Source organism: Salmo salar, chromosome ssa09, assembly GCF_905237065.1.
Source record: "Salmo salar chromosome ssa09, Ssal_v3.1, whole genome shotgun sequence".
NCBI lineage: Eukaryota > Metazoa > Chordata > Actinopteri > Salmoniformes > Salmonidae > Salmo > Salmo salar.
In genome coordinates this window covers 7,077,260-7,091,575 of record NC_059450.1, presented here as the reverse complement: position 1 = coordinate 7,091,575, position 14,316 = coordinate 7,077,260, and the positions used below count along the sequence as shown (strand labels likewise).

The window sequence follows — 14,316 nt, the reverse complement described above, 5'->3', positions numbered from 1 at the left end:
GAGGGCTGAGAACGCACCCAGTGTTGAGGATCAGCGCGGTGGAGATGTTGTTTCCTACCCTCACCACCTGAGGGCGGCCCGTTAGAAAGTCCAGGACCCAGCAGGGCGGGGTCGAGACCCAGGGTCTCGAGCTTAACGACGAGTTGAGGGTACTATGGTGTTAAATGCTGAGCTGTAATCGATGAACAGCATTCTTACATAGGTATTCCTCTAGTCCAGATGGGTTAGGGCAGTGTGCTGTGTGATTGCGTCGTCTGTGGACCTATTGGGGTGGTAAGCAAATTGGAGTGGGTCTAGGGTGTCAGGTAGGGTGGAGGTGATATGATCCTTGACTCGCCTCTCAAAGCACTTAATGAGTGCTACGGGGCAATAGTCGTTTAGCTCAGTTATCTTTGCTTTCTTGGGAACAGGAACAATGGCAGCCCTCTTGAAGCATGTGGGAACAGCAGACTGGGATAGGGATTAATTGAATATGTCCGTAAACACACCAGTCAGCTGGTCTGCGCATGCTCTGAGGAAGCGGCTAGGAAAGCCATTCGGACTGGCAGCCTGGCAAGGGTTAACACATTTAAATGTTTTACTCACATTGGCTGCTGTGCAGGAGAGCTCGCATGTTTTGGTAGCGGGCCATGTCAGTGGCACTGTATTGTCCTCAAAGCAAGCAAAGAAGTTGTTTAGTTTGTCTGGGAGCAAGACGTCGGTGTCCACGACGGGGCTCGTTTTCTTTTTGTAATCCGTGATTGACTGTAGACCCTGCCACATACCTCTCATGTCTGAGCCGTTGAATTGCGACTCTACTTTGTCTCTATACTGACGCTAAGCTTGTTTGATTGCCCTGCGGAGGGAATAGCTACACTATTTGTATTCGGTCATGTTTCCGGTCGCCTTGCCATGATTAAAAGCAGTGGTTCACACTTCGTTCAATCCACGGTTTCTGGTTGGGGAAGGTTTTAATAGTCACTGTGGGTACAACATCACCGATGCACTTGCTAATAAACTCGCTCACCAAATCAGCGTATACCTCAATGTTGTTGTCTGAGGCTATCCGGAACATATCCCAGTCCACGTGATCGAAGCAATCTTGAAGCGTGGAATCAGATTGGTTGGACCAGCGTTGAACAGACTTGAGCACGGGCGTTTCCTATTTTAGTTTCTGTCTATAGGCTGCGAGCAATAAAAATGGAGTCGTGGTCAGATTTGCCAAAAGGAGGGCGAGGGAAGACTTTTTCTTTGTCGCGGAAGTTAGAGTAGCAATGATCCAGAATGCTGCCAGATAGGGTCGCGCATTCGATATACTGCTAAAATTTAGGGAGCCTTGTTTTCAGATTAGCTTTGTTAAAATCCCCAGCTACAATAAATGCAGCCTCAGGATATGTGGTTTCCAGTTTACATTGAGTCCAATGAAGTTCTTTCAGGGCCGTCGAGGCGTTGGCTTGGGGGGGGGGTAGACATGGCTGTGATTATAAATCGAAGAGAATTCTCTTGGTAGATAATGCGGTCGGCATTTCATTGTAAGGAATTCTAGGTCAGGTGAACAAAAGGACTTGAGTTCCTGTATGTTGTTATGATCACACCAGGACTCGTTAATCATAAGGTATACACCCCCGCCCTTCTTCTTACCAGAGAGATGTTTGTTTCTGTCAGCGCAATGCGTGAAGAAACCGGGTGGCTGTACAGACTCTGATAACGTATCCCGAGTGAGCCATGTTTCTGTGAAGCAGAGAATGTTACAATCTCTGATGTCTCTCTCTCTCAAATCGCAATTGCAACATTTGGTTAAAAATAAGTCCTAGATGATTTGTCAATATCGTGCAGCCCTATGTGGCAGTGTGGAAATTATCTCAATTGAGCAGTGGTGTAAAGCACTTATGTAAAAATACTTTAAAGTACTACTTAAGTAATTTTTTTGGTATCTGTACTTTACTATTTTTAACATCATTCCTAAAAGAAAATACTGTACTTTTTACTCCATACATTTTCCCCTTCACCTAAAAGTACTCATTACATTTGGAATGCTTAGCAGGACAGGAAAATTATCCAATTCACGCACTTGTCAAGAGAACATCCCTGGTCATCTACTACCTCTGATCTGGAGGACTCACTAAACACAAATGCTTTGTTTGTAAATTATGTCTGATTGTTGGAGTATGACCCTGATCAGTAAATAATTTTAAAAAACAAGAAAATTGTGCCATCTGGTTTGCTTAATATAAGAAATTTGAAATTATTTTACTTTTGATACTTAAGCACATTTTATCAATTACATTTACTTTTGATACTTAAGTATATTTAAAACCAAATACTTTTAGACTTTTACTCAAGTAGTATTTTACTGGGTAACTTTCACTTTTACTTGAGTAATTTTCTATTAACGTATTGTGGCAAAGAAGGGGGTCGAGTGATAAATGGCAGATATGTGAGGGCAGAACTAATAAACGGGCTCTGCCTGATCACTAAAATGGCCACTCCGATCAGAACTACAGATCACAAAATGGCCGACTGCCAAAACTACAATTCCCAGAAGCAAGGGGAACCCTCAGAAGGTGGAGCCGACCCACAGATAAAAGGTCAAGAAAAACCAGGAAGAGAGAGAGAGGGCGGGAAGGATCTATGAACCATAGAGAAAGAGACAATCTACATTGGCTGGATTTACCGTGTACGAGCTGGACTGTTTTGGACTTACCTGTTGGCGTTTAGACCTGGACCTTTTCCGGTCACAACTTGCAGACTTGTTTACGCTGCTGTGCGTTTTGTTGCCGATCTTACTTTGCTACCTGACGGTTTTTTACTTTTTTATTACCGTATATTTTTACTTTTTCCCCTCACTCAACTTTTTTCATTCAGCTTTTTCACCCCGGAGGTTTTACCTGGACATGGTTCGTCAGGACTTCAAACAGCTGAAGCTAATTAACATTAACATGATGCCTTCTAATTGCAGTCCTTGTACTTATAATATACAGGAGAACGATCGCCTTACGGCAAGGATAGCTGTGCTGCAAGCCCAGCTTCAGACGCAATCGTTAGGCAAGGGTAATTTCAGTGTAGGAAAGGATGAAACAGCGTCTGTGCCACCAGTAAGTACAGATAGTAACGTTAGTATAAACTCCCTCGCACGGTCCCCGCAGCCGGACATCTTTCTCATGGCTTCTGGAGGGAAACGCTGTAGGAATGCTCAACCGGTGTCGCTTATTCAGCCGACAGAAACTTTCAACCGGTTCTCCCCATTAAGCGAGTCGGAGTCGGAGACCGAGACTTCTCTGGTCTCTACTCCTCCCGTTGTGGGGTTTGAGACGCCGACGGCTCCCACCATTAGCTCTGACAAATTGAAAACCCTAGTCATTGGCGACTCCATTACCCGCAGTATTAGACTTAAAACTAATCATCCAGCGATCATACACTGTTTACCAGGGGGCAGGGCTACCGACGTTAAGGCTAATCTAAAGACGGTGCTGGCTAAAGCTAAAACTGGCGAGTGTAGAGAGTATAGAGATATTGTTATCCACGTCGGCACCAACGATGTTAGGATGAAACAGTCAGAGGTCACCAAGCGCAACATAGCTTCAGCGTGTAAATCAGCTAGAAAGATGTGTCGGCATCGATTAATTGTCTCTGGCCCCCTCCCAGTTAGGGGGAGTGATGAGCTCTACAGCAGAGTCTCACAACTCAATTGCTGGTTGAAAACTGTTTTCTGCCCCTCCCAAAAGATAGAATTTGTAGATAATTGGCCCTCTTTCTGGGACTCACCCACAAACAGGACCAAGCCTGGCCTGTTGAGGAGTGACGGACTCCATCCTAGCTGGAGGGGTGCTCTCATCTTATCTACGAACATAGACAGGGCTCTAACTCCTCTAGCTCCACAATGAAATAGGGTGCAGGCCAGGCAGCAGGCTGTTAGCCTGTTGGGGCTACAGGTTAGCAATGAACCCCGAGTCGGGATTGCTAACAAGGCTGGAAATTCAAAACATCAAAAATCTAATAATTTCAATTTCTCAAACAATCAACTATTTTACACAATTTAAAAGATAAACATCTCCTTAATCTAACCACATTGTTCGATTTTCAAAGAGGCTTTACGGCAAAAGCATAAAGTTAGATTATGTTAGGACAGTACATAGCCACAAAAGTACAAACATCCATTTTCAATTCAAGGTCAGGCGTCACCAAAAGCAGAAACCAGCTAGAATTATGCACTAACCTCCATCTGATGACACTCCTAGGACATTGTTATACAATACATGCATTTTTTGTTCCATCAAGTTCATATTTTAATCCAAAAACAGCATTTTACAGTAGTGTGAAATTCAGATTTTTTTCTTCTCTGAAATGCTTCTGGTGAACATAACAAAATTACTATTCGAAAACATTGGTAAATTATAATATTGTCATTCAAAGAATAATATATTATCTCGTAATTGCTACCGAATGGCCAGATCTCAAAATAACTTTACTGGGAAATCACATTTTGCAATAAACGGGGTGCTATGCTAAGAACAATAAGCTATGCTATACAGTTAGCATCATCTAATATCGATAATAACATTGTAAATATCCCCTTACCTTTGATTATCTCCATCAGAAGGCACTGCGCAAAAAATGAAGTGACGACATGTCAACTTCCTTGCATTCTAATTTGCTCTCTGTTTATCATAGACGCTTCAAACAACTTTATAAAGATCGTTGACATCTAGTGGAAGCCGTAGGTGTTGCGAAATGGATCCTTTCTCACTATGGTATCTATAAAACAATGACACTAAATAGTACAGTCACAAAATTCACATTTTTTTAAATCTATTTTTCACAGGTTTTTGCCTGCAATATGAGTTTTGTTATACTTACAGACACCATTCAAACTGTTTTAGAAAATTCAGAGTGTTTTCTATGCGAATGTGTTAATAATATGCATATCCTAGCTTCTGAGTTGGTGTAGGAGGCAGTTAAAAATGGGCACATATTTTTTTCAAAATTTCTCAATACTGCCCCCGGGCCCCAACAGCCAGCCTGCCAGCTTAGTGGAGTCTGCCACTAGCACAGTCAACGTAGTCAGCTCAGCTTTCCCCATTGAGACCGTGTCTGTGCCTCGATCTAGGTTGGCCAAAATTAAAAATGGCGGTGTTCGCTTTAGCAATCTCACAAGTATAAAGACCTCCTCCATTCCTGCCATTATTGAAAGAGATTGTGATACCTCACATCTCAAAATTGGGTTACTTAATGTTAGATCCCTCACTTCCAAGGAAGTTACAGTCAATGAACTAATCACTGATCATAATCTTGATGTGATTGGCCTGACTGAAACATGGCTTAAGCCTGATGAATTTACTGTGTTAAATGAGGCCTCTCCTCCTGGTTACACTAGTGACCATACCCCCCGTGCATCCGGCAAAGGCGGAGGTGTTGCTAACATTTACGATAGCAAATTTCAATTTACAAAAAAAAAAAACAATGACGTTTTTGTCTTTTGAGCTTCTAGTCATGAAATCTATGCAGCCTACTCACTCACTTTTTATAGCTACTGTTTACAGGCCTCCTGGGCCATATGCAGTGTTCCTCACTGAGTTCCCTGAATTCCTATCGGCTCTTGTAGTCATAGCAGATAATATTCTAATTTTTGGTGACTTTAACATTCACATGGAAAAGTCCACAGACCCACTCCAAAAGGCTTTCGGAGCCATCATCGACTCAGTGGGTTTTGTCCAACATGTCTCTGGACCTACTCACTGCCACAGTCATACTCTGGACCTAGTTTTGTCCCATGGAATAAATGTTGTGGATCTTAATGCTTTTCCTCATAATCCTGGACTATCGGACCACCATTTTATTAAGTTTGCAATCGCAACAAATAATCTGCTCAGACCCCAACCAAGGAGCATTAAAAGTCGTGCTATAAATTCTCAGACAAACCAAAGATTCCTTGATGCCCTTCCAGACTGCCTCTGCCTACCCAAGGACGTCAGAGGACAAAAATCAGTTAACCACCTAACTGAGGAACTCAATTTAACCTTGCGCAATACCCTAGATGCAGTTGCACCCCTAAAAACATCTGTCATAAGAAACTAGCTCCCTGGTATACAGAAAATACACGAGCTCTGAAGCAAGCTTCCAGAAAATTGGAACGGAAATGGCGCCACACCAAACTGGAAGTCTTCCGACTAGCTTGGAAAGACAGTACCGTGCAGTATCGAAGAGCCCTCACTGCTGCTCGATCATCCTATTTTTCCAACTTAATTGAGGAAAATAAGAACAATCCGAAATTTATTTTTGATACTGTCGCAAAGCTAACTAAAAAGCAGCCTTCGCAAATGGAGGATGGCTTTCACTTCAGCAGTAATAAATGTATGAACTTCTTTGAGGAAAAGATCATGATCATTAGAAAGCAAATTACAGACTCCTCTTTAAATCTGGGTATTCCTCCAAAGCTCCATTGTCCTGAGTCTACACAACTCTGCCAGGACCTAGGATCAAGGGAGATACTAAAGTGTTTTAGTACTATATCTCTTGACACAATGATGAAAATAATCATGGCCTCCAAACCCTCAAGCTGCATACTGGACCCTATTCCAACTAAACTACTGAAAGACCTGCTTCCTGTGCTTGGCCCTCCTATGTTGAACATAATAAACGGCTCTCTATCCACCGGATGTGTACCAAGCTCACTAAAAGTGGCAGTAATAAAGCCTCTCTTGAAAAAGCAGAATCTTGATCCAGAAATTATAAAAAACTATCGGCCTATATCGAATCTTCCATTCCTCTCAAAAAAAATTGAAAAAGCTGTTGCACAGCAACTCACTGCCTTCCTGAAGACAAACAATGTATACAAAACGCTTCAGTCTGGTTTTAGACCCCATCATAGCACTGAGACTGCACTTGTGAAGGTGGTAAATGACCTTTTAATGACGTCAGACCGAGGCTATGCATCTGTCCTCGTGCTCCTAGATCTTAGTGCCGCTTTTGATACCATCGATCACCACATTCTTTTGGAGAGATTGGAAACCCAAATTGGTCTACATGGACAAGTTCTGGCCTGGTTTAGATCTTATCTGTCGGAAAGATATCAGTTTGTCTCTGTGAATGGTTTGTCCTCTGACAAATCAATTGTAAATTTCGGTGTTCCTCAAGGTTCCGTTTTAGGACCACTATTTTTTTCACTATATATTTTACCTCTTGGGGATGTCATTCGAAAACATAATGTTAAATTTCACTGCTATGCGGACGACACACAGCTGTACATTTCAATGAAACATGGTGAAGCCCCAAAATTGCCCTCGCTAGAAGCCTGTGTTTCAGACATAAAGAAGTGGATGGCTGCAAACTTTCTACTTTTAAACTCGGACAAAACAGAGATGCTTGTTCTAGGTCCCAAGAAACAAAGAGATCTTCTGTTGAATCTGACAATTAATCTGGATGGTTGTACAGTCGTCTCAAATAAAACTGAAGGACCTCGGTGTTACTCTGGACCCTGATCTCTCTTTTGAAGAACATATCAAGACTGTTTCAAGGACAGCTTTTTTCCATCTACGTAATATTGCAAAAATCAGAAACTTTCTGTCCAAAAATGACGCAGAAAAATTAATCCATGCTTTTGTTACTTCTAGGCTGGACTACTGCAATGCTCTACTTTCCGGCTACCCGGATAAAGCACTAAATAAACTTCAGTTAGTGCTAAATACGGCTGCTAGAATCCTGACTAGAACCAAAAAATTTGATCATATTACTCCAGTGCTAGCCTCCCTACACTGGCTTCCTGTTAAGGCAAGGGCTGATTTCAAGGTTTTACTGCTAACCTACAAAGCATTACATGGGCTTGCTCCTACCTATCTTTCCGATTTGGTCCTACCGTACATACCTACACGTATGCTACGGTCACAAGACGCAGGCCTCCTAATTGTCCCTAGAATTTCTAAGCAAACGGCTGGAGGTAGGGCTTTCTCCTATAGCGCTCCATTTTTATGGAATGGTCTGCCTACCAATGTGAGAGACGCAGACTCAGTCTCAACCTTTAAGTCTTTACTGAAGACTTATCTCTTCAGTAGGTCCTATGATTAAGTATAGTCTGGCCCAAGGGTGTGAAGGTGAACGGAAAGGCTGGAGCAACGAACCGCCCTTGCTGTCTCTGCCTTGCCGGTTCCCCTCTTTCCACTGGGATTCTCTGCCTCTAACCCTTTTACAGGGGCTGAGTCACTGGCTTACTGGTGTTCTTCCATGCCGTCCATGGGAGGGGTGCGTCACTTGAGTGGGTTGAGTCAATGACGTGGTCTTCCTGTCTGGGTTGGCGCCCCCCCTTGGGTTGTGCCATGGCGGAGATCATTGTGGGCTATACTCGGCCTTGTCTTAGGACGGTAAGTTGGTGGTTGGAGACATCCCTCTAGTGGTGTGGGGGCTGTGCTTTGGCAAAGTGGGTGGGGTTATATCCTGCCTGTTTGGCCCTGTCCGGGGGTATCATCGGATGGGGCCACAGTGTCTTCTGATCCCCCCTGTCTCAGCCTCCAGTATTTATGCTGCAGTAGTTTATGTGTCGGGGGGCTAGGGTCAGTCTGTTACATCTGGAGTATTTCTCTTGTCTTATCCGGTGTCCTGTGTGAATTTAAATATGCTCTCTCTAATTCTCTCTTTCTGTCTTTCTCTCGGAGGACCTGAGCCCTAGGACCATGCCTCAGGACTACCTGGTATGATGACTCCTTGCTGTCCCCAGTCCACCTGGCCGTGCTGCTGCTCCAGTTTCAACTGTTCTGCCTGCGGCTATGGAACCCTGACCTGTTCACCGGACGTGCTTGTTGCACCCTCGACAACTACTATGATTATTATTATTTGACCATGCTGGTAATTTATGAACATTTTAACATCTTGACCATGTTCTGTTATAATATCCACCCTGCACAGCCAGAAGAGGACTGGCCACCCCTCATAGCCTGGTTCCTCTCTAGGTTTCTTCCTAGGTTTTTGGCCTTTCTAGGGAGTTTTTCCTAGGGAGTTTTTCCTAGCCACCGTGCTTCTTTCACATGCTTTGCTTGCTGTTTGGGGTTTTAGGCTGGGTTTCTGTACAGCACTTTGAGATATCAGCTGATGTACGAAGGGCTATATAAATAAATTTGATTTGACCTGCCGAGAACCAGATTTGTGTACCGAACCCTGCTATCCTTGACCTTACCTGCGGCCTGGGTGGACCAGGACAGCGAAACAAACACACAGGTACTGTCATGTTCGAAAGAACTTTCATTCTGGGCTGACTTTGGTGACAGTTTCCCACTTAATTTGTGACAAACGCTCCTAACTTTGAAGAGGTTTGCCACAGTATCTATTTTTACTCAAGTATGACAATTTGGTACTTTTTTCACCACTGCAATTGAGTGCAGGAAATGCAGAAATTATAAAAGTGCTGAAATGTGTTTTGGTTGAAGTTGAATTGAACGGTATAAAACAATCAGAATGGAGAAAGACATCACTCACTACTCACTACTCAAAAAGCACATGAAGAACTTTTATTATTCAACAACTAAAAATACTGTCAAATACCATCATACCGTCCAATTTAAAAAAAAAATACCGTGATATAATATTTTGCCCATATCGCCCAGCCCTAAGCTGGCCCAGAACAGAGTGGCACGTTTTGCTCTTAATTGTAATCAGAGGGCTGATCTAAATACTATGCATGCCAGTCTCACTTGCCTAAGAGTTGAGGAGACACTGACTGCATCACTTATTTTTATAAGAAACATGAATGTGTTGAAAATCACATTGTTTACATGGCCCTGACACACACACTTATCCCACCAGACATGCCACCAGGGGTCTTTTCACAGTCCCCAAATCTAGAACAAATTCAAGAAAGCGTACAGTATTATATAGAACTTCCTTCCACCTCATATTGCTCAAATAAACAGCAAATCTGGTTTAAAAAAACAGATAAAACACAATGTCTCTCCCCACATCATCTCTCCCCTATTAGTTTGTGTGTATGCATTGATATGTAGGCTACATGTGCCTTTTTAAAAATGTATGTAGTTCAGTCCTTGAGCTGTTCTTGTCTATTGATGTTCTGTATTACGTCATTCTGTATTATGTTTCATGTTTCGTGTGGACCCCAGGAAGAGTAGCTGCTGCAACGGCTAATGGGGATCCTAATAAAATACCAAATCCATTGCAGGCCACAGCGACCTGGTCTGTGCTCTGTTACAATCTTAAATCAAGCAGAAGCAATCCCTATAGTCTGTCCTTTGAGTAGCCTCTATGCAGACATGAAAGGAAATGTTATTATGTAAATCAATGTCTTACATCAAATAATGCGGCAAATCCCTCTGCACTGTCGGTTGAGGGACGGTAGTCGCCTAGGTGTGACGCCACCTGTCGGAAGACAATGAGGGCAAATAGCATGAATGGATTGATGAAAACCTAACGTAAACATATTGGTGTGATGCTAATCCACTCTTTTTGCTACAATAAAAATATAAGAACACCTTGGCATTTACTGTATATGCCAAAGGGGCGTTATGGCATTGGGCTTGAAAGGGGAAGGCTCTCTCTAGTTCCTCTCTCCCTCTATCGTCATGCCTCACTTGAAAGAAACACCAGGGGGTGCCAAATATCAGAGGGAAGTCTTTGATGCCTTGGCCTTTTATCCAGCTTTGATTTCTGAGGTTCATTCAGTACTGTACTTGTTTTGTAATGGTTCCCCAACACATTTCACAACTGTTTCCTTACTATTCCAATTCAAACTGAGTCCAACTATGAACTGACAGGCACCAATAATAAAGTCTATAATACCAGTAAGTTATTTTCTACATAAATTGTTCATTACATTTGACGTTTTATTTATTTAGGAGACACACTTATCATTATTGGATATGATAGGTATATTTTTTGATGTGTTGATCATGTGCATGTTCCTAACTGAAGCATGTCAGTTACTTTATGCATGATTATAAACTGGGTGGTTCGAGCCATGAATGCTGATTGGCTGACAGCCATGGCATATCAGACCCTATACCACGGGTATGACAAAAATGTGTTTTTACTGCTCTAATTACGTTGGAAACCAGTTTATAATAGCAATAAGGCAGCTCGGGGGTTTGTGGTATATGGCCAATATACCACGGCTAAGTGCTGTGTCCAGACACTATATACCACACCATGGTATACGTCCCTTATTGCTTAAATAGCCTACGTTAGTACATAAATAATTAAACAAAACAACTCACATAAAATGGTAAACTATATTACAGAGCAGGCCTAATAGCTAGTAGTATAGTTACAGTAGAGTTGCTGCATTACACTTGGCTCTAGCACCAAGGCTAAAATAGGGGAAAAAAATCCTCACTCCACTCTTGACAAACAAAGCCAATTCCCAAAAAGCAACGCACTGTTTTTGGGAAAGATTAAGGAATAAGGATTAAGTCGACAAATAAAGACCAGCCTTCACTACTCGTTCCAGTGCTTTCGTTTAATCCTTCATGAAATTATAGTCTAAAGTTTGAAGGATATTTCTTTTTAGACTAATATTATTTAATTCGACCACTCCCACCGCTCCAAACTGAGTGTGAAGAAACTATGAACATCTGAATCACGGGCAGACAGCTTCATGCTATTGGTTCCCTGGGGATTTACCTGTAAATGGGAGTGCCCATCATCATCATCATCGTTGTTGTCGAGATGAATTGTTCCTTCCTCTGATCCCTTGTAGAGTCTGTTGAAGAATTCGATTGGGAATAACTGAATCCACGTTCCCAGGACTCCAAGCATGGAGCCTATAACGTCGTGGAGCAAGGAGAGAGTAAGCGACTGGCTCAAAGGTAGGCTAGTAACCGGCGCTTTTTGTGTTTGCCAGGTGCGTTTAATTCGGTTTGCACGCAGGTAGTCGTAAATAAAACCGACACAAATCCGCTTGGAAGGGGAGGTGGAGGTGGAATGAGGAAGTGAAGTTGGCCATTTCATGAAGTGATCGTATGTTTTGTACTGTGTCGACAAGGAGGACAAGTTGACCAAAGCGCGAATAGGCCTACGATAGCTCACTTCCTACATGTATCAGTTATTGATTATGTGGAACTATTGGAGTGTGCTGTTTTTTATTAAAGCAGCCAAACGAGTCTAAATTACACCAAATACTGAGCTGTCATTTGCAGCGAATAGAAACCGGACTAGTTACTCAAATGTTTCGGACATTCTTAGAAACTACCACCATTTATGTTATTACAGTTCAAGCCTGTAAAGCTACATAGCTTCAAAGTTTCTTTCATTTGCTTGTAGCCTAATGTTTTTTTTGTCATATATGATTAACATACTGCTGCACATGTCATGGCAGAATTGGCAGAATAATCGCCACCTAATTGATGCAAATAATCGTGCTAAAGATCTGTCAGGTAAACGTACTTTACTGTTAACATTTTAATTTAGGTTTTTGGGGGAAAGTCTGTCTACCCACAAGAGCGGTTACAATTAGTATCGCGAACTGGCTACATACATAGTGATAGACATGCGTGCATTTAACACACAAACGGGCAATATTGCTGGAAATGAGTTAGCAGATGTTGTGTAACGTTTGGCTTTTTAAGCCAATAGTATAGTCGCTAACCAGGGGTGGGATGTTGTCAATGTGGCTTTGAATGGATAGTAGCTGGGAAGCTTTACGTTAATGACAGTTTGCGATGGAACACATACAAAATGTATGTACTTTCAGAATTGATTGGTGAGCTGCAAGCTACTGGAAGCTCGCGATCTACCTGTTCGATACCCCTGGTGTACAACATGTGATATAGTGAACATTGTGATGATGTGCTTTTTGTTGTACCAGGGAACAGAGAGAAATCTTTTAAAACACTCCAGGTAGTCTTTGACATTTGAAAGCAACTCATCCTCCAGTGTATGTTATGTGATTTGTGTATCAAACATGTTTGGCCTTTGGCTTAACCTCTTTGTCTGCATGGTAAATGAATGCCACCCTATCTTTTCTTATTTGGGTTCAGATTGGACATTTGTTCAGTCTCCTTTGACTTAACTTACCCTCTGTCACCTTACCATTATGTCACCTGAGAATGCTATGCTAATGACATTGCTTATTACAATGTAGCATAAGGATAGCTAGCTGCCCCCAGAGCTTGCATCCATCCACTTAGCTAATTAGACCGAAGCAATCGAGTGCTGAGTTGTGTAAACAACCTGATTTACGACCAGTCATTATGATGGAGTCCCAGGCTGTTTCGAAGGGCTGTCCGCCAACCTTTAAGTGACCCCACAGTCTTTTCATTTGATTAGCATTAGCACACCAATTAGCCACTGACGGAGTAAACAGTTCCTGTTTTGCCATGCGTGGAGCAGGTAACGTTAATTATAATTGGGTTACTACCGCAATACTGGATTAAGTAAATCATGAGGCGTCCTCTCCTCTGTGATGAAAATAATGACAATGCTGATAGCCATGACGATAATGGTGATCGGTTCCGGCCCTAACCTTTTGGTGGCCCTAAGCAAAATGTTGTTTGGAGGGCCCCCCACCTCCCAGGCAAAACATTTTAAATGGCCCCCCCTCTTGACGGTAGAGAGGAAAGTTGAATTTGTTGAATTAATTTCCTGAAATTCTACACATTTTGCCATGGGGCGCAGAACATTTTTGCAGTTTTAAAGCAAGTTTGCTGACATATTAAAAAAGTTGTCATGGTGCGGGAAGAAGATATAGCAATTTTAGAATCAATTTCATGCAATTCTACTCATTTTTCCATGGGGCGGAGAGAAAAATGTGCAGTTTTACAGCTAATTTCCTGCAATTGTACACATTTTGTCATGCAATATGCCATGTTAATATGATATCTGAGTGAGAATGACTAATAAAATCAATGGGGGCCCCCTGGAGGTCAGGGCCCTTAGCGGCCGCTTATGACCAGGGCTGGCCCTGACGGTGATGATGAGGATACAGATAATGACCCCGATAATGCTGTTGTGATATGGACATATATGATGAGAGTGATGGGTATCACTTTATTGGAGGGCCTAGTTGCTCATATTAAAAACGTCATTACTAGTTTAGGGCATTTTCATGTAAACGGACCTATGAGCACCAACATTTTAAAGTTCGTAAGAGCACGTCAACTTGGGTGTCAAATGAAAGCAGAGAGTCTATATTTTTGAGAAATTAAGGCATATATAATTCATTTTTCAACCATTTGATTTCTGATCAAACAGATGGAAAAGGGGTCTTAAAAAACATTGACCAGAAAAAGTCTTAAAGTCTATTACAAATAGATCAAAACAATAATGTTGAAGTAAAGACCCCTGGCAACTAATATCAAACACTTATTTCTCGTTTTTGATACATTATTTGCCTTGTTTAAGAAA

At 42.2% G+C, this 14,316-nt stretch overlaps 2 protein-coding genes across 4 annotated transcripts in view; one reads left to right on the top strand and one right to left on the bottom strand.

The window, feature by feature from the left end:
• rps6ka1 (ribosomal protein S6 kinase a, polypeptide 1) overlaps window positions 1-11,843 on the bottom strand; it is a 195,000-nt gene extending 183,157 nt beyond the window's left edge. Inside the window, exons 1-2 of the mRNA XM_045723353.1 lie at window positions 11,596-11,843; window positions 10,267-10,335 (exon numbers count right to left, since the gene is read on the bottom strand). Of these exons, the coding sequence (XP_045579309.1) occupies window positions 10,267-10,335; window positions 11,596-11,730 (204 nt within the window). The 5' untranslated portion in view covers window positions 11,731-11,843. The remainder of the gene's footprint in view (window positions 1-10,266; window positions 10,336-11,595) is intronic.
• The window catches only part of cnksr1 (connector enhancer of kinase suppressor of Ras 1), an 89,965-nt gene continuing 87,164 nt past the window's right edge, over window positions 11,516-14,316 (top strand). For all 3 annotated transcript variants that reach the window (XM_014210100.2, XM_014210099.2, XM_014210098.2), the window contains exon 1: window positions 11,516-11,780. In XM_014210100.2, the coding sequence (XP_014065575.1) occupies window positions 11,729-11,780 (52 nt within the window). In that variant the 5' untranslated portion in view covers window positions 11,516-11,728. The remainder of the gene's footprint in view (window positions 11,781-14,316) is intronic.